Source organism: Bubalus bubalis, chromosome 3 (assembly GCF_019923935.1).
Source record: "Bubalus bubalis isolate 160015118507 breed Murrah chromosome 3, NDDB_SH_1, whole genome shotgun sequence".
NCBI classification, from domain to species: domain Eukaryota; kingdom Metazoa; phylum Chordata; class Mammalia; order Artiodactyla; family Bovidae; genus Bubalus; species Bubalus bubalis.
Window position 1 is genome coordinate 29,195,885 of NC_059159.1, and position 20,699 is coordinate 29,216,583.

At 54.9% G+C, this 20,699-nt stretch overlaps 1 protein-coding gene across 7 annotated transcripts; it reads right to left on the bottom strand.

Annotated features, from left to right (window-relative positions):
- Positions 1-26: 26 nt before the first annotated feature.
- SLC47A2 (solute carrier family 47 member 2) lies at positions 27-20,318 on the bottom strand. Of its 7 annotated transcripts, none has more exons than XM_044939169.2 (17): positions 19,019-20,263; positions 18,190-18,291; positions 17,915-17,983; positions 17,105-17,253; positions 16,424-16,466; positions 13,202-13,246; positions 12,930-13,027; positions 12,533-12,630; positions 11,284-11,397; positions 10,595-10,662; positions 9,624-9,732; positions 8,885-8,960; positions 8,571-8,640; positions 3,956-4,069; positions 3,771-3,865; positions 2,812-2,905; positions 27-425 (listed from the first exon to the last, which is right to left on the bottom strand). In XM_044939169.2, the coding sequence occupies exons 1-17, from the start codon at positions 19,295-19,297 to the stop codon at positions 405-407; spliced, it is 1,644 nt and encodes a 547-aa protein (XP_044795104.1). In that variant the 5' UTR covers positions 19,298-20,263; the 3' UTR covers positions 27-404. The 7 variants fall into 7 exon arrangements, with proteins under 7 accessions (XP_044795104.1, XP_044795102.1, XP_044795101.2 ...); XM_044939167.2 differs by having other exon boundaries at positions 3,937-4,069; positions 19,019-20,245; XM_044939165.2 differs by lacking the exon at positions 27-425 and adding an exon at positions 1,052-2,037 and having other exon boundaries at positions 3,937-4,069; positions 17,105-17,208; positions 19,019-20,245.
- Positions 20,319-20,699: the final 381 nt, after the last annotated feature.

Consider the following 20,699-nt stretch of genomic DNA (forward strand, 5'->3'; position numbering starts at 1 on the left):
CGTTAGTTTTCAGATATGCCCTGATGAAGACAATTCTTTAAACATAAGTTTTCTCCAACTAGAAATCCATTTTTTGCCTTTATCAAAGGTAGTGTTGATCCACTTTAATTCTCATTTTCTCAATTTTTGGATTTTCTCAAGTTTTACTTTGCCACTTGTGCATTGTTTTTAAAAACCATCTATATATATAGTAAACGGGTTTCTTTCTAACTATATCTTTACCCATTGCTGACCTAAAACAAGTATAACATTTCTGTAAGCACATTCAGGAGACCCCAGTCCCCTAAGCCTCTGCACAGAAACTGGCTCTGCGTCCGTTCTGTCTAGCAGGGGCTTGTGCAGGTGCGCTGTTTCCCAGACTTGGCTTGCAGTCCTCTTTCCTCAGTGCCTTGCAGTCTGATGGCTCAGGTGGTAAAGAAATCTGCCTGCAATGCAGGAGACCCCAGTTTGATCCCTGGGTTGGGAAGATCCCCTGGAGGAGGGTATGGCAACCCACTCCAGGATTCTTGCCTGGAAAATCCCATGGACAGAGGAGCCTGGCGGGCTCTGGTCCATGGGGTCGAAAAGAGTCAGACACTTAGCGACTTAACACCTTCCTTTCACTTACGCAATCCTAGGACACACAGCCCGGCCTTTCTGTCCCATACCTGTTCGTTCTGTCTGGGTGCGGAAGCTCACTGAGTCTTCAGGTCACAGACGACACTGGCTCCTACCTTTCTGTGGAGCCAAGCGTTTGCACTCTGCATCCTTTTTCCCTAGTGACCTTGCTTAGTGCATCCGCTGTGGTGTGGATGTAACTACCCACATTAAAGGGGCGGATGTTGAAGGCCAGGCTGAGCCCCCAGGGCCCCATGTGCAGCCTGGAGCCCAAACATGTCCCCAGTCCCAGGCCTCAAAGCACCCTGGGACTGGGTTAGCCCCCGGTTCTGTCCCGAGCCTCCCTGGCCCAGTGATCTAGGCTTCACTGTCTGTCGAAGTGTTAGTCGTGTCCGACTCTTTGCTACCCCAGGGACTGTAACCCACCAGTCTCCTCTGTCCATGGAATGCTCCAGACAAGAATACTGGAGTGGGTTGCCATTTCCTTCTCCGGGGGATCTTTCCAACTCAGGGATCGAACCCAGGCCTCCTGCATTGTAAGCAGACTCTTTACTGACTGCCCTTAGTTATATCCTGTAGCTACTATGAGAAAGGCATTTCTCAAGTGAAAATGCTGATGCCCTGAGAGGACTGAGGGAAAGGTAACCAGCTTCCTGGACCTGCAGGAGGCTCCAGAGCAGGAAGCAGACGGGTCTCAGCAAGGTGGACCGCGTGTGCGGGGCCCACTGACCGCCCCCTTCCAGAGCTTCACAAAGGCTTTGTGAACAGACCTAGGTGGCAGACTCTGCCTACTTTTTAATGTGACAGTGGCGTTTTCTATTTCGTCTTGATTTGAAATCTCCAACCCAAAGCCATTTATTGAATAACAGGACCAACCCCAGGAATCTCATCTTCTGGTCGGCTGAGCACTTATCAAGAGCAGTCCAGGTGAGAGGAGGCAATTTAACCGCCACTCAGACCCGCCGTGTGACATGCAGCACCAGCTGAAAATATGTTTATTTTCTGGCCACACTGCGCAGCACGTGAGATCCCAACTCCCCAACTGGTGGGGGTTGGTGGGGGTGGGGTTGCGGGGGGAGGAGGGGGAAACCCACTCAGTGGACAGGATCTCAACCACTGGATCACCAGGGAAGTCCTGTGAATGTTCTTGAGGAGCGGTCAGGGGCGTCCCCCTGCACTGAATTTGGGGTGGGCAGCTGCTCTCAGCTTCCTTTTCATCTCAAGCTGTGGTGGTGAGGACCCTCAGGATGAGCCCCACTATCAACGAGCCCACTGCCACCCCCAGAGCAGCCCCCCGGTGGAGAGCCAGCTGCTTGGCTGACAGCCGGCCGGCAGGGGTGGGTAGGGCGTGGACTGCTTCTGGAGTCCTGAGGAGGTCTGGGTGGCCCCCGGACCTCGAGTAGGTCGTCAGGATCACGCCAGGGGAGCTGCCTGTGGCCACTGCAAGGCAAACAGAAGCCGGCTCAGCCCTGGGTGGGGGGCTGTGGAGCCACAGGATTGACCCCCCTGCCTCACAGCTGGAAACACGTGGGACAGCATCCTGTAGACCTGATGTGCAGACAAGGCTGAGATCAGATGGGGTCAGACGACCTGGAGGTGCGTATCCTCCACCAGCGACCTCAGCATGTGACATGCTCTGTCACGCTGCCTCCCCCGATCTCTGGCAACACTGAAGCCCCCAAAGCCTGTGCCGGCTCCCCATGCCCACCCCAATCAAGGCACAGCCCAGGATAAACAAGGTGAGGCTGCGGAGATAACCAGGCTATGGTCTGTGGACACACAGCCCTGGGCTCAGGCCAGAGCCGGGGCAGCAGAGCTCTGGTCTGACAGGGTGTGGAGGGGTGGGCGGGAATGGCCCCCCACACCGGTTATCAAGCCAGGCTGACCTGCCCGACCCTTGGCTGCAGGCCTCCTGCCCACATTGGAGCTGGGTGGTGACAATGTGCCCTGAGATCAGATGGTTGGTGCTCAGACCTCGTCCCCTAATTTAGCAGCTAGCTGTAGGACAACAGGGAGGAGATCCAAGCGCCCAACCCACACCCTCATCTGATGACAGGACCAAGGGTCACAGCCTGCCAGGACAGACAGGGCCTGCTTCCCAGGACATCAGTGTCCCCTCCTGGTGTCAGAACAGATGTCACTGTCACATTGAGGAAGAGAAGCAGCCTGGGTGCTTGCGGTTCCTGGCCACCCAAGCACACAGGGCAGTGTTACCTGAAGACACGACCGCTTTCTCAGGCCCGGGCCTGGGTCCGAGGGCCATGCTGTCAGTGCTCCCCAATGGCGGCAGTCCTGCGTGTTTCTGCGCCTGAAGGAGAGAGAGTCGCCAGGTCAGCCTGCCAGCTGCCCATCCACCCGGCCTCAGCTGAGCCCTGCAGGCTGAGCAGGATACACAGGGCCACACACAGCCACACCTCGGGGCCTCCAGACCACTGCAATAAGGCGAATAATGCAGGCAGAGGGCTTTTCTGGGTTCCTGGTGCACATAAAAGTAATGTTTGCACAACACTGAAGTCTGCTAAGTGTGCAAGACACCTTGTCCATACCGCAGTTTAAACGATACTTCCTGGCTGGAAAATACCATCACCTGAGCCTTAAGCAGGCCATATTTTTTGCGATGGTGACGTCAGAGTTCAGTGATCACCCCTCACCATAAATGAGATGATAATAATGAGAAGATTTGAAATATGATGAGAATTATGAGCAAAGTGTGGCCCAGAGACACAAAGCAAACAAATGCTGTTGCGAAGATGGTGCCTGCCGACTGCCTTGCTCAACGTAGGGTGGCCCCAGATCTTCAGCCTGCAGAAACCACAATGCCCAAAGTGCGGTGAGGCCAGACCTGCCGCAGCCACGGTCTGGGAAACTAAGTGGCGCTCTTTTAGATATGGGTTGATCCATTGTCTCAGATGCCAGGACTGGATCCTCATACAAAGGCTAACCCACACCCTCTGGGTTTCAGGGTCTGAGCCATAGAAGCAAACGCCAGGCTGCCTGTTTCAGAAGTGCTCCCAAGAGGACAGCAGACAGGGTGCTGTTGGTACCTTTTCCAAGGTCACAGCTCACCCTCGCGGTCATCGGGAGCCCTCTGCTTGAGTTTGAACGGGGTGGGGGTGGGGGGCGCTGAGGATGGTGTCTGGCATGGTTTCTCTGGTAATGCGAAGGGCACTCACCTCCTCTGCAGCCCGCTTCCAGTCCATCCGGGCCGTATAAGTGACGAAGGCAGCAGTGGCCAGCATGACACAGACCAGCATGCCCAGCCAGAGGCCTGCAGGACACGGGGGCGAGTGAGGGCATCGACGATCACTAGGCCTGCCCCCCTCCCCCAACACCACGTACCCATGATCCCCATCCCGACCAGGAAGGTCAGCACGACACCCAGCGGGAGGCCGATGGCGTAGTACATGACGGCATTCACCACGGCCCCAAAGGCCTGCCTGCCGGTTCCACGCAGGACCCCAGCGTAGAGACACTGCAGAAGGCGGAAGGGCTGGGGGTTGGTGATGCTGAGGCGATGGTGTGTCTTAGCAGTGGGGCTTCCTCAGGAATCTACAGGCCTCAGCCTTGTTTAAGTCCACAACATGGGCTAGGAGGGGCCCTCGTCCCCCTTCCTTCATGGAGGGACCTGCCCAGGGTCACACAAGGCTGCTGCGTTTCAGATACAGGGGGAGGGGTGGACTGGGAGTTTGGGGTGAGCAGATGCAAACTATTACATACATGATGGATAAACAAGGTCCGAATATAGAGCACAGGGAACTGCGTTCAATATGCTATGATAAACCACTATGGAAAGAATATTTTTTAAAATGTACACCAACTCAATGGACATGAACTTGGGCGAACTCCGGGAGATAGTGAGGGGCAGGGAGGCCTGGCTGCCGCCCATGTGGTAGAAAAGAGTCAGACACGAATTAGCAACTGAACAACAATACGTATATGTATAACTGAATCACTTTGCTATACAGTAGACATTAACACATTATAAATCAACTATTCTACAATGAAAAAAAGAACATTAGTATTTTGGCCACCTCATGTGAAGAGTTGACTCATTGGAAAAGACTCTGATGCTGGAAGGGATTGGGGGCAGGAGGAGAAGGGGACGACAGAGGATTAGATGGCTGGATGGCATCACTGACTCGATGCACATGAGTTTGAGTGAACTCCGGGAGTTGGTGATGGACAGGGAGGCCTGGCATGCTGCAATTCATGGGGTTGCAAAGAGTCAGACATGACTGAGCAACTGCACTGAATAAAAAGATAATTACTATGGGTTGGCTTGTGCCCCCCCGCCAAAGATTTTGAAGTCCCGACCCCAGGACCTCCAAATATGACCTTAATTGGAAATGGCATCTCTGCAGAAGACCAAGTTGAGATGAGGTCATCAGGGTGGACCCTACCCCGAGAAGACGGGTGTCCTTGTGAAAAGGAGAAACTGGAACACAGACATGCAGAGGGGGAAGACAGTGTAAATAGACATGGGGAAACAATGCCTTCTACATGCTTAGGGGCTCCTGAGGGTTCCAGAAGCTCAGCAGAGCCTGGAGTAGATCCTCCTCTGGTGCCTTGGATCTAGGACCTCTGGTCTCCAGAACCGTGAGACAATCCATTTCTAGTATGTTAGGTCACTTGGCTTTGCGTGTTTTGTCAGGGCAGCCCTGGCAGGCTCAGACAACAAGAACCCGATGTCTGCAGTGGACAAAGACACAAGCAGACACTTCACCCGAGGAGACATGCAGATGGAAGGGGCTCGGCGTTAGTCATTCAGGAAACGCACATCAGGGACTCCCAGGTGGTCCAGTGGTTAGGGCTGTGCCCGCACTGCAGGGAGCCTCGGTTTGATCCCTGGTTGGGGAACTAAGATCCCACATGCCGTGTGGCATGGCCAAAAAAAATAATAAATGTACATTAAAACTACATTGAGATACCTGTAGAGACCCATGAGGATGGCTCTAATAAAAATGAGAAATAATATAAAAAAGTTTCTGCTGTAAAGTGATCAGTTCTACATATAGTCTTTTTCATATTCTTTTCTATTATGGTTTATTACAGGATACTGAATATAGTTCCCTGTGCTATACGGTAGGACCTTGTTGTTCACCTGTTTCAGATATAGCAGTGTGAATCCTGTATGATTCCACAATGTTGGGGACATGTCCTTAAACATTTGTCAAAACCCATAGAATGCACACCAACCATGAACTGTGGACTTAATGTATCAATATTCTTCATCAAGTAAACAAATGTCCTGTACTTATACATGATGTAAATAAAAGGGGGAACCAGGGGAGGGGCTTGTGGGAACTCTGTATTTGCTCAATTTTTTTGTAAACCTAAAACTGCTCTTAATCTACTTTTTCCAATTTCAAGACAAACAATAATACCAAGAATTAGCAACACAGTGGAGGAACTGGAATCCTGGTACATTGCTGGTGGGAATGTAAAATGATACAGTTGTTTTGGAAAACAGCTCAATGGTTTCTTACAAAGTTAAAGGTAAACTTAGGCTTCAACCTAACAATTCAACTCCTTAAGACTCTACTAAGGGGCAGGAAAACATACGTCCACACAATGACTCATACTTGAATGTTCCCAGCAGCCTTAGTCACAGCAGGCCACACTCAAAACATCCCAAGTGTCCATCACCTGATGAATGGGTAAACAAACATGTTACAGCCACAGAGTGGACTATTATTCAGCTACAAAAAGGAATGAAGTCCTGAAAAATGCTACGCCATGGACGAACCTCAGAAACATTTCAAGTGAACGAAACCAGGCACGAAAGACCACATACTCTGTAATTGCATGTCTATAAAATAATCAGAAAAGGCAAGTACGCACAGACAGAAAGTGGGTCAGTGCATTGCCTGGGGCTGCCCGTGGGAGCAGGCAGTGACTTCAAAGCAGGCCCCAGGAATTCTGTGGGGGTGACGAAAACAGTCCAACACTGGATTACAGCGCTGGTTCCACAAGTAGACACTTACTCAAAGGTTTGACTTATGCATGTAAAACGCATGAATTTTTGGTATGTAAATTATAACTCAAGAAAGGCATAAAAAATATAAAATAAAAACTAGGTCCATGGAAAACTTAAATTAAGAATAATATAGGGCTTCTCTGGTGGCTCAGTGGTAAAGAATCCACTTGTCAATGGAGTCACGGGTTTGATCCTGTCTGGGATGGTCCCACATGCTTCAGAGCAACTAAACCCGTGCACCACACTATTGTGTCCTAGTGCCCTAGAACCGCAACGACTGAGCCCCTGCACCCAAGAGCCCGTGCTCCACAGCAAGAGAAGCCTGAGTACCGCCACTAGAGAGTAGCCCCCATTCCCACAACTAGAGAAAAACCCGAGCAAGTGACGAAGACCCAGCACAGCCAAAAATAAATAAATAAAATTATTAAAAAAAAAAAAAAGAACACAGATCTAAGGAGTAGAACACAGATCTAAGGAGTTCTCTCAGAGAAGGCAATAAGCACCCCACTCCAGTACTCTTGCCTGCAAAATCCCACGGACAGAGGAGCCTGGTAGGCTGCAGTCCATGAGGTCGCTAAGAGTCAGACACGACTGAGCAACTTCACTTTCCCTTTTCACTTTCATGCATTGGAGAAGGAAATGGCAACCCACTCCAGTGTTCTTGCCTGGAGAATGCCAGGGACGGGAGACCCTGGTGGGCTGCTGTCTATGGGGTCGCACAGAGTCGGACACTGACTGAAGCGACTTAGCAGCAGCGGCAGCAGCGGCAAGGAGTTCTCTCTCTCGCAATGCAGTGGGGCTTGTACTGCAGGCAGCACCAGTTCAATCTCTGGTCAGAGAATGAAGATCCCGCATCCCGTGTGGTGCAGCCAAAAAATAAAATTTTTTAATGAAAAAAAAAATATAGACAGATAGATAGATATAACCGGGAGTAAAGATAGTAGATACAGCAATGCGCACTGCAAGACCCCAGCAGTTGTGAGCTGTGAATCTGCTGCGGGTTCCCTGGTGGGCAGTGCTGCCTTAGGAGCATTTAGGAATGCAGAGCCCTCTGTGGCCTGACCCTGCAGGAGGAGTTTCTCAGCTGTGGCCTCACCTTGGAGCTAGAGAAAAAGTAATTATAGTGTCCCTGCAGAAGCCATAACAGAGCCCAGAAGAGGGTGTCTTTTAATGTGTTGCAATTAAAGCTGTGAATTTGATGACAAAACCCAGCCCAAAGCAAGTGGTCCTGATGAGGTCAGAAATGTGCTACAAGCCTGTGCCCAGCTAGATTCGAAGGCCAGCCCTGGAATGTATGGGGTACTGGCCAGAGTGACAGGGCTCTGGGGAAAACTCTCCATGAATATACTTTCTCCCAATGGTTCTTTCTTTCCTTCCTATAAGAGCTGATGACAACTCTATGTGGGTTCTTGCGTCCTGCCCCTTGAGGCTTTCTAAGCACACACTCCAGGCAGAGACTTGGAGCTTCCTGCAAGATTGCCCAAGGTGTGAAGACGACGACCCAGGGCTTCAAATTCTGCTCAATAAATGAGACTTTAATGCTCGCTGTCTCTATGCCCGGCTGTTAAAACATTCACAGAATTCAGACTTGCACTCAATGGGACCTGCTCTTCAGTGATCCAAGCGGAAAGTTGGACCCCTCCGTACTCTGGGTGCCTCTATTCTGGAAACCAGTGTGGCTGCTCCTGGCCGGGTGGGGCCTGGGTCAGAGCTGTGCCCTGCTCCCCACCCCCCACCCGATCCTGGGGAACAAGGAAGAAGAGGGTTTATGATTCTGCACTGGAAGAGTGGTCAGCATTTTGCTAATCTATGTGCATCTCAGTAAATTGGAACTGCAGGAGAGAAAGGGGGGAGGCGTTATTTTGAATAATAATAGATCCAACAAGAGCTGCCACTTACTTTGTAGTCAGCCCTAATCAGGCAGCTCAAGCTCACAGCCCTGAGCTGCTGGGGTGGGGGCAGGGGTTGGGAACACGGGGGTCGGAGCGGAACTCACACAGAGGGCCTCAAACAGCTGGAAGAAGATGTACAGCGGCAGGACCTTGTTGACCAGGGCAACGACTTCCCTGCAGGGACAGGGGACCGTGAGACACAACCTTGGCCTTGTCTATTCCGCCCTGCCCCCACCTTCTGTGAGCCTAGGTGGTGGCCCCAGGCCAGGCTAGGCCACTCCTGTTCCTGAGTCTCCCTGTGTGTGTGGGACACATCCAAACCCCCCAAGCAGCCCCGGCAGCTCTGCCCTGCCCTTCGGTCGGCGCCTGGTCTGTGCACGGGCAGCAGCTGAGGCTCCCAATGCAAGGCGAGACCTACTCATCATTGGTGAAGATGTGGCCCAGCTTGTTTCTCAGGAGGCTCAACAGGATGCCTACAACCAGCGAGGTTCCGACTGCAAGAGATAAAGGCAGTGAGGCCAACCCAGCCAAGGGAGGAGCCTGGCTCCCCTCAGCCTGAGCCAGCCCAGCCGCATGTCCACTTGGATGAAGACCCTCATCTGTGGTCCCGTGATGACAACATGCAAAATGCCCTTCCTCCCGTGGTTCTCAAAATGGGGTCCCTGGACAAGCAGCTGCCTAGGGAAGCAGATTCTCAGACCCCCATCTCCGACCGACTGAGTCAGAAACTGCTGGGGGCGGGGGGAGGTTAGGGTTTTGACACCCTGCTCCCCCACCCCACCCCCAACCTAGGTCTAAAGCCTGAGAACCACTGCTGTCCATGAAGAGCTGATCTGAGCCTGGCAGATGCAGAAAGCAGAGACAGGATGGATACAGAGGGGTCCTTCTGCGGGTCGCCACAAGCAAGCCCCAAGCTCCTGGGCATTCCAGGAGGCCGAGCTCACAGTAAGACCTAGAAGGCTGGGAGCCTGGTGAGGAAGGGCCCTCCCAGCATCGCACTATGTGATGGAAACTGCCGGCCCAGACCCCCAGTGGTGGGGAAGCGGCCGGAAGGGGCACAGCAGGCTTGCTGCTCTGGGCCACGTAACAGGTACACAGGCTTGAAAGGTAGCTGTGGCTCTCAGAGCCTCCCCTGGCCTAGGCCTGACCCTACCCACCTGTGCAGAGGGTGCCTGAGATGGCTGATCGCTTGGCTTGCACGGTGTCTGCGGCTCCCAGGGCTGTCCCCACTCGAACACAGACCGCGATGCTGAGCCCCATGGGGATCTGGGCTCAAAGACAAGAAGGTACGGTCAGCCCCGCTCCTACCCCAGGCCAAGAGGGAGGGAAGCAGGGTGTTCCTGGCTGCTGGTAACCAGCCATGAGATTGGCGGCTGGCAGGTGGGGTGGGGGTACCCCAAGCAAGCCAGCCAAAGCCCCACCTGGCTGAGCCATCAGACACCACAGGCAGCCAAAATCAACACACAGCCAAAACCTCACGAGTAAACACGACATAAAGAGGCGAGTGCAGTCGTAAGTCTGTCAGAAAAGGTCTCTGTGAGAAAAAGATCGACACCACTTACAACATAAGAATCACCTTATAAATCAGTTTTGTACAGGTAGGTTTTTGTGACTCCCTTGATTAAAGCTGTGGTCACAGAGTGTGCACCCCAGGAGGCTGGCAGAGGCTGCACAAGTGACATGGGATACCCCACGTGTCCTTGAAGAGGAAGGAACTGTGGAGAGTTCTTTCCCCGGCAAAGGCAAGGAAGTGCCCCCAGAGGGCTCTGTTCCCCAGAGCCCACCACTAGGGGTGGGCAAGAATGTGGGCCCACTGCCAAAGGGAATGTCCCATTTTTCAAAAAAATGCAAAAATCCAGATCGTGATGTGAAATCTCCCAATTTTAAGTGAGTCCAATCAATTCAAAACAATTCCAACATGGAGAGTTCTGTATCACCCTTGGCGGAATGGCTGTGGGCCACGTGTGCCTGTTAGGGCCTGGGTCTGGTGGACACAGGAGGTCTGGAGGGTCCCTCAGGAGACAGAAATGGCCTCTGGGCGGACAGCTGCCCCTCCCCCTCTGACACCCCCAGGCTGTCAGGGGGTTGGGCTGGGGGCAGAACAAAAGGTGCCCACCATGAGCCTCACCATGTAGACGACAGTGGCCACCTCGTAGATGACCGCTTGGGCAGAGAGGTCGAGCACGCTGAGCAGGCCTGCAGAGGTGGAGCGGGAACACAGTGAGTGTCCAGCCAGCTGACCAAACAGCCCTGGGCTGACAGAGTGCCCCTTGCTCTTGGGGCCAAGGGGCCAGTGGCTTCCAAGGTCAGATACAGCAAAAACCACCTTTCCACTTGGCATTCAGCCTTCCAGGAGACCCCTGCCTGGGTGTGCCAGGGTCAGGGTCCCTCTCCTGTGTACATGGTGTGATGAGGGAGGGAAGAAAACTGAACCAAAGTCAAGAAGCCCGAGTTCAGCTCTTGGCCCTGTTGGGGTGACTCTGGACAGCCTCTTTTACTCTTAGGACTCAATTTTCTCATCTATAAATGGGGTCCGGGGTAGACTGGAAGGTCTCTTGGGGCCATTCCAGCCCTGGCGGTTTGGACTCTGATCTGAGTCGGTTGATGAGCACAAAATGTGCCGGTTGCACCAGTTCCATCTCACTCCATCTCTGACTGAAAATCATGTCCAGGTGTCCACTCCATGCCAGACCTAGACTGGGCGGCGCTGGGCCTAGGCCTGCCTGCTGGATGCTCACAGTCTGGCAGGGAGCCAGGCCGGGCAGGTGAACTACCTGTCCGGGGGAGGGGCTCCCCACATTCCACCGTCCCACGTACCCACGAGGAAGCTCCCGATCTCGTAGGCCCACCACTCGATGCACAGCATCAGCATGCTGGGGATGGCCAAGCGGAAGAAGGGGCCCCAGTCCTGCAGGCACTCCCAGGACCAGCCTAGGAGCAGAAGCCAGCTGGCTGAGACCCCGTCCGCCTTGCGGCCCAGCCAGCCCGCCCACCACCGGGGCTCACAGCTTTTGGCTCCACGCAGCAAGCCCTCTTGCCTGGAAAATCCCATGGACGGAGGAGCCTGGTAGGCTGCAGTCCATGGGGTGGCTAAGAGTCGGACACGACTGAGCAACTTCACTTTCACTTTTCACTTTCATGCATTGGAGGAGGAAATGGTAACCCACTCCAGTGTTCTTGGCTAGAGAATCCGGGGGACGGCGGGGCCTGGTGGGCTGCTGTCTATGGGGTCGCACAGAGTCGGACACGACTGAAGTGACTTAGCAGCAGCAGCAGCAAGCCCAGGCACTTGGCACCAGGCAGGGTGGGGGCAGGAGGAGGGTACCGGCTAACACCTCGGGCAGCACCCCTGGGTGGGAGCCTGGGCTGACAGACAGCCCGGCCCTTCCTGGGCCCCACCTCCTCGGATGATTTTTTAGCTCTTATCTCTGCCCCATCTCCCTGAAGGACTGCTGGGAGGGTGGCACGACACCAAGGTGCTGGGAGGTTTCACAAGGCAGACAGGGTTGTACAACCATGGGGGCCAGAGAGGGACCCACAGTCCACACAGCCAGCTTTCAGGGGCTAAAAGCTCAGCACCTAGGCCTAGGAGCAGGCTCGAGCCCACTTCTGTGATTTGCGGTGAATGACAAACTCTCTTGGCACCAGCTTCCTCCATGTAAATAAAAATGGAGTTAATGAGGAGTCGTGAAGCTTATCCGAGCAATATGGGTGCAGCCTGCTGCTGGCACTATTCCATCCGAGTTGTCACTCAATCTCCAATAGGAGCCAGGAAGCTCCTGGCCCATCCCCAGCAGGGCTGTGCCCCATGACACACTGGACTGGGAAACCGGGCCTCTAGGGGTGGGGTGCAGAGGCCAAGAGGCAGGTACAGAGATGGAGAGAGGGTGCAGATACAGAGGGTGGGGAAGGGGTGGGCCCTGAGGGATGTGGGGGCAGGCCTGGGGCAGGGCTCCTCCAAAGGCTCCAGCTGGCACCCCTCCCATGAAGTGAAGGCCCTGGGCTGGTGCTGGCGGCCTACCCGCCCCTCAGCAACCCCCTCCCTGGGTGGGGGCCCCCTCCACACCTGCCCATGTCTCCAGATGCAGCTTCTTCAGCACGATGTAGAACAGGAGGAAGACAGCCTGCGAGAACTGGGAGATGGTGTTGGCGAATGCGGAGCCCCTGACAGAGGAGGGAAGGCCGGGCTGGAGCAAAGGCTGACTCCAGCCCTGGGGGCAAGGCGGGGACAGGCCTGGCTCATCCCCAGTTCCCCACAACCCCTCTGTGGCTGAACAGTGTGGACAGCCTCCACAATCCTTGTTGTGACAGGACTGGCTGCCCCCTCAGGGGTAGGCAGGGCTCCGGACCAGGCCGCCACAGCCCCTGCCCACCTGATCCCCCAACCAGCCCCTGAACGCCTTACCCACCTGAACCCCCCAACACTTGACCCCCCCAACCAGGCCCTGCAGCCCCCTGCTCACCTGACCCCCTGGCCCAGCACAGAAACCAGGATATAGTTGGCCAGGCCATTGACACAGTTGCCCACGATGCCGCTGAAGACTTGGGGCCAAACGATGCCCTGAAATAGGGGAAAACTGGCCTCAATGAGTGGGGGGACACCGGGGGGGCACAGGCTGGGGGCACATGGCTCCTCACAGACCCGTGTGGAGGTCAGAACAGGGACCCCAGGCACTCCTCCCCCGCTGGACAGCGCGGTACGGGGTAGGGGGCAGCTCCAGCTAGGGCCCTGTACCTGATTCTGTAAGTACTTGGCCTGCAGGCTGTAGAGAAAGTTTGCCTGTGTAAATAAACACACACAGACACAAGTAAGCAACACCTCCCCATGGACAAGGACAGATGCTGCTGAGATGAGTGTGGGGCCACTGCTTCACCAGAGCATGTCCCGACCCACAGATGTGCGCCATGCTGGCCTGTGCCCCCACCCTGCCTGAGGGGTGGTGCCGGGATGGGGCCAGCAGGCAGGGAGGGTGGACCCGAGAGGGGCTTCAGTGCTCCGGCAAGAACGAAAGGGACTGGGCCCCTGGCCGCCAACCAGGCCTATTCACAGAAGGGCCACCAGAACCCACAGGTCAGGGCTACCCTAGGACCTGTCTCTGGCTGCCAGAGACAAGACTCTGGGTGGAGGGGCCTTGGGCAGAGGGAGTGGGGGTAGGGAGGGTGCAGGCCACCAGCAGCCTCTGCAGAGCAGGGTGGAGACCTCAGAGGAGTCCATGGAGGACAGAGGGGGCCTGCGTGTATGTGTGTGTGTCTTGGGGGCATTTCCCTGTGCTTCCTGCCCTGTCAAAGCCTGGCCCAGGCCTGTGGCCCCTGCCCACCCTCCCTGCAGCCCTCCACCTCTTTTCAGGACTGCACAGTCAGCGAGTGTGCCACTGGATTCAGGTACTGGCTCTGTGCCTCCTGTGAGCGGTATGGCCTTAGGCCACTTACTTAACCTCTCTGTGCCTCAGTTTCCTCACCTAAAAAGGGGATAATACTGTGCGTGTGAATCCTTGCTCTTTATACATACATTTATACACAACGCTAATATTGCAAAAGTGCTTACAAAAGAGCATTTGGCACATTTAAGAGTTCCAAGAGTTGAGTTAGCATCATGACTAAGACACGTGATGCTTCTCACCCCACAGGGAGTTACGTTTGGCAGCATCTTTGTCTGGGAGGGAGGGGTTTTGTTGATTTGATAAGTGGCTACCATAGTGATAACTTGGAAGTTTCCCCTGACCCAGCCCCAGGGGCCCTGTTGGACAAGACACCTTCACTTGGTCTTAAGAGCCAAAGGTTTAGAGAAGAAAGACCAGACTTTTCAGGTGGTTTCCATGATACAGGAGAAATCTGGAGCCTCAAAGAAATCATGGCATTAGGCTTCCAGACGGGAGGGTGTGGCTGGGGCTCCCTGACAGCCCTGGTGTCCCCTACAGGCACCCTGAACTCACCCCAACCCTCTCCCTTCCTAGGCCCATCCTCAAGAGCTCTGTCACTGGTGCTGGGAGGATAGAGGGGGGCAGAGCAAGGGAGGATGGGGGGTGGGCAGAGTGAGGGGGGGCAGAGAGGGAAGACAGAGTGGGGCAGTGTGAGGGGGGATAGAGGGGGGCAGAGACAGAAAGGTGGACTCCCCTGAGACAGCCTGCCACGTGGTGACACGTGCACTGAACCACAGCAAATCACACCGTGCAGCCATGAGTCCCGAGTGGACACATGGACCACTGCTGCTGCTAAGTCGCTTCAGTCGTGTCCAACTCTGTGCGACCCCATAGACAGCAGCCCACCAGGCTCCCCCGTCCCTGGGATTCTCCAGGCAAGAACACTGGAGTGGGTTGCCATTTCCTTCTCCAATGCATGGAAGTGAAAAGTGAAAGTGAAGTCACTCAGTCGTGTCCGACTCTTAGCGACCCCATGGACTGCAGCCCACCAGGCTCCTCTGTCCATGGGATTTTCCAGGCAAGAGTACTGGAGTGGGGTGCCATCGCTTTCTCCACATGGACCACTGGGTGGGGCTCAAATCTCAGAAACTTATCTGTGTGGATGGCCTGCTTACTTAATATTCAATAAATTAATAGAGAAAGAACATTCAACAACGACTCTTAGACAACATTTGTTAGAAAGATTACAGTCCTAAACACAAAAGTAGAAACCATTAAAAAGTTCAAATAAAATAAAGGCAAATGCTTCTATAATCCTGCGATGGGGTGACTGTTCTTAAGCTCATCAAAGACAGACATCATAAAGGATGGGATTTATGGATCTGTTATGTACACATTAAAAATTCTTTAAGAAAAAAGTATCAAAAAATTAGAAGGCAACTGAAAAACGTTTGTGACACATATGTCAAACGAGTGAGATATTATTTAACAAGTTAAAATAATTAGAAAGAGATTAATCCACTAAAATCAGCAAAGGATGTGGGCAATTCACAGAAGGAAAACAAATGATCAAAGATATGAAAAAACATTCAAATTCATTTGCAATAATGTGCATGTTACAATAACCTATGTCTAATTGGAGAAAACATTTTCATAATACTCTGTGCTGATGAGAATATTGTTCTTGAGGGTAGAATTGATACAAACCAGTAAAGAAAGCCACAGACAGAGCAACTCCAATTCCAATAAGGCATCATTACAGACATTCACAAAGATTTTTCTACAAGAATGTTGATCACAACCTAATTTATAAGAGTGACCACTGCAAACAACCTAAATATCCAACACATGGAGACTAGTTAATAAGTTATGGCAAAGGGGGGGATACTGTGGGGCCTTTAAAATGGGAATTGTGGACAGTGATTTGAGCATATCTAGAGAAGGCAATGGCACCCCACTCCAGTACTCTTGCCTGGCAAATCCCATGGACAGAGGAGCCTGGTAGGCTGCAGTCCATGGGGTTGCGAAGAGTCGGGCACGACTGAGTGACTTCACTTTCACTTTTCACTTTCATGCATTGGAGAAGGAAATGGCAACCCACTCCGGTGTTCTTGCCTGGAGAATCCCAGGAACAGAGGAGCCTGGTAGGCTGCTGTCTACGGGGTCGCACAGAGTCGGACACGACTGAAGCGACTTAGCAGCAGCAGCAGAGACTGACTAATGATATATTTGAAAGGGAAAAAGTGGGTTACAAAACAACATACACACACTGGCCCCATTTCACACTACAGGTGTGTCTCTATGTTTGGTAACACACACACTCATGAAGAGAAATAGCCCTGGAGAGAGAGATTAACCTGTCTTTTCTCTGGGATTATGGAAGATTTGAAATGTTTCTTCCCCAGGCTTTCCAGAATCTCTCCTGTAAATGGTTTTATAACCAGAAAAAGGTGTCGTGCTACTTTTTAAAAGTTCAATCTGCACCAACCACCGACCGCAATGTGAAGTTTTCTCCGGCCCCTCTGGCCACCAGCATGAGGGCTGAGGGGCGCCTGGCTGGTAGGGGGTCAGGATCCAATCTCCATAAGACAACTCACCGGCAGGCCTGGGATGTAGACCTGCACATACTCCTGGGCCAGCCTGCAGGAGAAAGAACCAAGCTCTGAGCCGAGCAGCCTATGCCCTGGTTGTGGGGAAAGGTTTGGCAGACTTTACCTCGAAAACAAGACCCCCAGAGACATCTGGAACCTCAGTGGGGGTGGGGTGCCAGGAGGCGGGGCCCAAGAACCAAAGGACCCAAACATGGGGTCTCAGGGCTGGGGAACTTCAATTCGGGGGGATGTGAGGTTTGTAAGGGGGAAAACAAGGTTCCATCACGTTAAGAATTAACTACACGAAGTGCACAATAACAGGAAACGAGCGAGGTGTTCCTACAAGGAAACATATCCTACATTAACAACACAGTGTGTAATTCCTCAGAAATGGGGTTCAGTCCTGTTCCCACTGTTTGTGATGTGGGGTGTGCACATGTCACTGCTTCCTAAGCCTCTGCAGGGCTCGGGCCCACGCTGGGACCAGATGCAAACAAATCCCATACAAATGCCTTTTCTCAATTAAAATGGGCTGTGGTCTGCTCCCTGCTGGCCACAGCTGGAGCAGCATGCTGTAGGGGAGAGTCCCCAGACCAAGCCCCCGTGGGACGGCTGGAGACCCAGAGAGAGCAGCACGGGCTGGGGTGGGCCTCGCGGGATGACACGGCCCTACCCACCCCGGCGCACCTGGACACGGCCGGGTCCTGCCTGCATAACAGCAGGATGAGCTGGGTGTTGAGGAAGAGCGCCCAGCAGGGCAGACAGCAGAGCAGCAGCACCAGCATGCCCCGCTGCAGGATGACACCCACGTGCTTCTTGTTGGGGCTTCCGAAGCTCTGGAACACAGGGGTAACGCCCGCCCCGCGCCTGCCCTCCGCTGGCCGGCTGAGGGGGGCGGCGGGTGTGCTGGGCAGCCCTCCACCACTCCCCAGTCCCACCCGGGGCTTCCTCTGAGGGGCTCAGCAGCTCAGAGTGACCGCAGCGGCTGTTTGCAGAACTCCAGCCCCTGTCCACCCACGGTGCCCAGTACTCCGACCACTCCTGATAGGGGAGGCACTGCCCACCCCCCACCATCCCTGAAGCAGCAGCACATGTGAGTCTCCCTGGGGAGTGAGCAGCAGCCAGGCCCACCGTGAGCCCCAGGACCCCGGAGCTGAGCCCCTTCAGGTGGTGGGCCCTCTGAGGACAACAGGCCCTCTCCGTGTGCCCTCAGCACACAGGGCCAGAGGATTCAAGGTCAGAGGACTCAAGGTCAGAGGGCTGTCTTTCATTCCAGAGCTCTCTCGCCCGGCCACCCTAGCAAGGGGAGGGTCTGGTCCCTAGAGCATGTGGTCCCTGGGGGTGGGTGTACAAGGACAGCTGCCCCCCAAAGGCCTGCCTGACAGGTTCCCAGATGCAGGGGCCACTGGGGGGCCTCGGGTGGCTGCCCAACCCTACCCCTTCTGCAGCAGCCGTGGGACTGGCTCCAGCCCTGCTGGCTCCCGGGGGCCCACCTACCTGGGACATCAAGGTGTCACAGGCCGAGGACAAGCCAAACCCGATGGAAACTCCACAGACGTTGACAAACTGGAGCCACACACAAAAGAGAATGTAGGCTTTCAGGAGGAGACCGAGGCGGGGACCCTGCACCCGGGGGGCTGCCCAGCAGCGGGAAACCCCTCCTGGCCAGGCCTGTGCGTGGGGTGTGCTTGGGTGAGGCCGGAGGTCCAGCTGTGCCCTCAGGCCGTGTCTTCTCCCAGAAGCCCAGGGGAGAAGGTCCTGGCTGTACTCACTGCCACCGAGAGGGTCACTGCTGCCAGCTCCACCGTGCCCAGGTGTCCGCAGAACACCGTGCTCACGACGTAGACCATGAAGTTCAGCATCTGGAAGAGGAACTGAAGGCCGGGGCCAAGGTCAAGGGCCCTGCTCACAGCCCAGCTCCCGGCAAGAGGCTCTCCAGGCCCTGACCCTCAAGAAGCCCCTCTGGGCCACAGGGCGAGTCGCCCACAACAGAGGAGCGAGAGTGTGGCTGAGGCTGGGTGGCAGAAGGCCCGGGTCCTGCCCCCACCCCATGGGGCAACAGCATCAACCCCTGAGCTCTGGTTCCTCACTGGGGGCACTGGAGTGGATACAGCTGGTGATGTTACTGTAACCATCCCGTCAGGCCGCATGCAAACACAGAGGAGTGGAGTTAAAGACACCAAAACCCTAGGAAGCCTCTGTCCACGTGGTGGGATTGGAAAGGAGTGTCTTCTTTTACTGGTATTCAAACTCTTACAAGGAGCACATATTTAGTAGTCTTTAGGTCAGAAAAAAAAATGTACCTGGAGCCATTTTCCCTTTGAAAATAAATGGGCAAAGGCCCCTCTTCCAGTGCAAATGCCCGTGCAGGCACGCCTGGGCTCCCCTTGGCCTCTGGGGCCTTTTGGCCAGCCTCCCCGTGGGTTCCTGAAGGAAGACACCCCTGGTCCCTCTGATGGTGGGGGGAGGGGGCTGCCCGCCGCTGAGAGAGGTCAGACCCCGCCAGGCTCTGGGTGGTGGCCCCTGGTGCCACCTGGACACCGTCACTGTGGGTGATTTCTGGGGAAGGCCTCGAGCAGCCCCAGCCCCCCGCCTCCTTACCAGGGGTCCAGAAAGGACGAAGAGCGTCCGTGCCTCAGCTCCAAAGCCAACGGGGACCAGCCTGCGGAGGGCAGGGCAGCGGCTCCTTCGGCCTTGGGGGACCATGTCCTGGGGGCTGTCCATTCCAAGCCCAGGCCACCCAGCCACCCTGCACGCCTGAGCACCTTCTTGGCCAGCCTCACCCAGCCGGCCAGGGCAACTGTACAGCCTGGCTAATGAGTAAGGGGTGTACAGCCTGGCTAATGAGTAAGGGGTGGAGGAGGGGCCACTGCCACCCATGGGACCAGCCCTGCCCCCTGTGCACGCCAGCCCTGTGGCCCAACCCACTGGCCCTGGACAGAGGTCTGGGCACCCGGAGTCACTAGGCTGACCCCCTTCCAGGGGGTTGGCAGCAAAGGCCCAGGAAGTGCAGGTGTGGGGCAGGGATGAGGGGGCCAAGGGCTCTCTGTCCAGGTGAAAAGAGAGACACACTCAGGTGGCAAAGCCAGGGTCCCAAGGAGGGTTGGGGGGCAGGGGTCTGGGGTCAGTTCTGACAAAGGGCTCTCTGCCCCACAGATGGAGGATACTCAGTGGTCTAGCCCACAGGGTTCTGGGTTTCCCTGGTGCTCCCCAGGGTGCTAAGCAGGTCAGGGTCAGCCCACCATCCAGGGAGCAGGTCCTTGGCTGAGGATCTGCAAACACACCCCAGAATTTGTATGATGAAAACTCACAACTGCCCTCATGTCCCCCTCCATGCTCTCTGCCCCCTGCTGTTCACAGGAGCAAGGAAGTGAGGTGAGGTGGGGGGGTGTGTAGGAATCCCTGCCCTTCCACCCGTGTGGGGACTGCTCCCCCCAGGGTGGGGGCCGCCCAGGTGCTGACTTTCAAAACTCCACTTCCAGCCTTTTTCTACGAAGACCCCACTACTGTTGGGGTGACTGCAAATGCAGCCAGTACCACGTTCAGTGCCTGCAGGCCCAGGTTTGGTTTTCCAGGATTTCAGCCCATGTGAACTGGCACAGAGTCTTGGAGCAGAGCATTCACCCAGTCCCACGCGGGATCCCCTGGCCAGGTGAAGATGCCTCTCTCCACAGCTCCTGCTATCAGGGGCAGCCGTGCAGCCTCTGCCCCGTGTCCTTGGTCTCAGACCCGCACCCCCCCGCCCCCACAAAAGAGAGGAGCAGCAATTCAATTCTCAGGGACAGGGCCACAGACCCCAGGACTTTGGGACTCTCTCCCTTTTCAGGTGAGAACTTGCCCCACAATCCCCTGGCTCTGGGAGCATGCCCCACCACTTCCTCCCTCCAGGCAATGTTTGTCAATCATGGTTCGTTGGTGGAAACAGGAGAAACTAATTAACAGGAGGGGGAGAGAGAGTGTGGAGGAGGGGTCAGCGTTGGCAGGTGATCTGGAAAGAAGCTGAGTGACTAGAATGAGAAAATCTGGGTTTTTAAGGGCAAGTCCACGAGATGATTAAGCTCTGAACACCTTCACCCTCAGAGCCAGATCTCTGGAAGACTGGGGCAGAGTCAACCTGGGATGGCAACAGGGAGGGGAGGGTGGGATAGGGGGTGCTGGGGACCACCTGGAGGGGCAGGTTGGTTCCTCCAAAGGATGAGATGCTGAACAGATAACAATGGTGTCACCTGTGTACCCCAAACTCAAGTGTCTTTAATCAGCCTCCATTTATATCACATGGGCT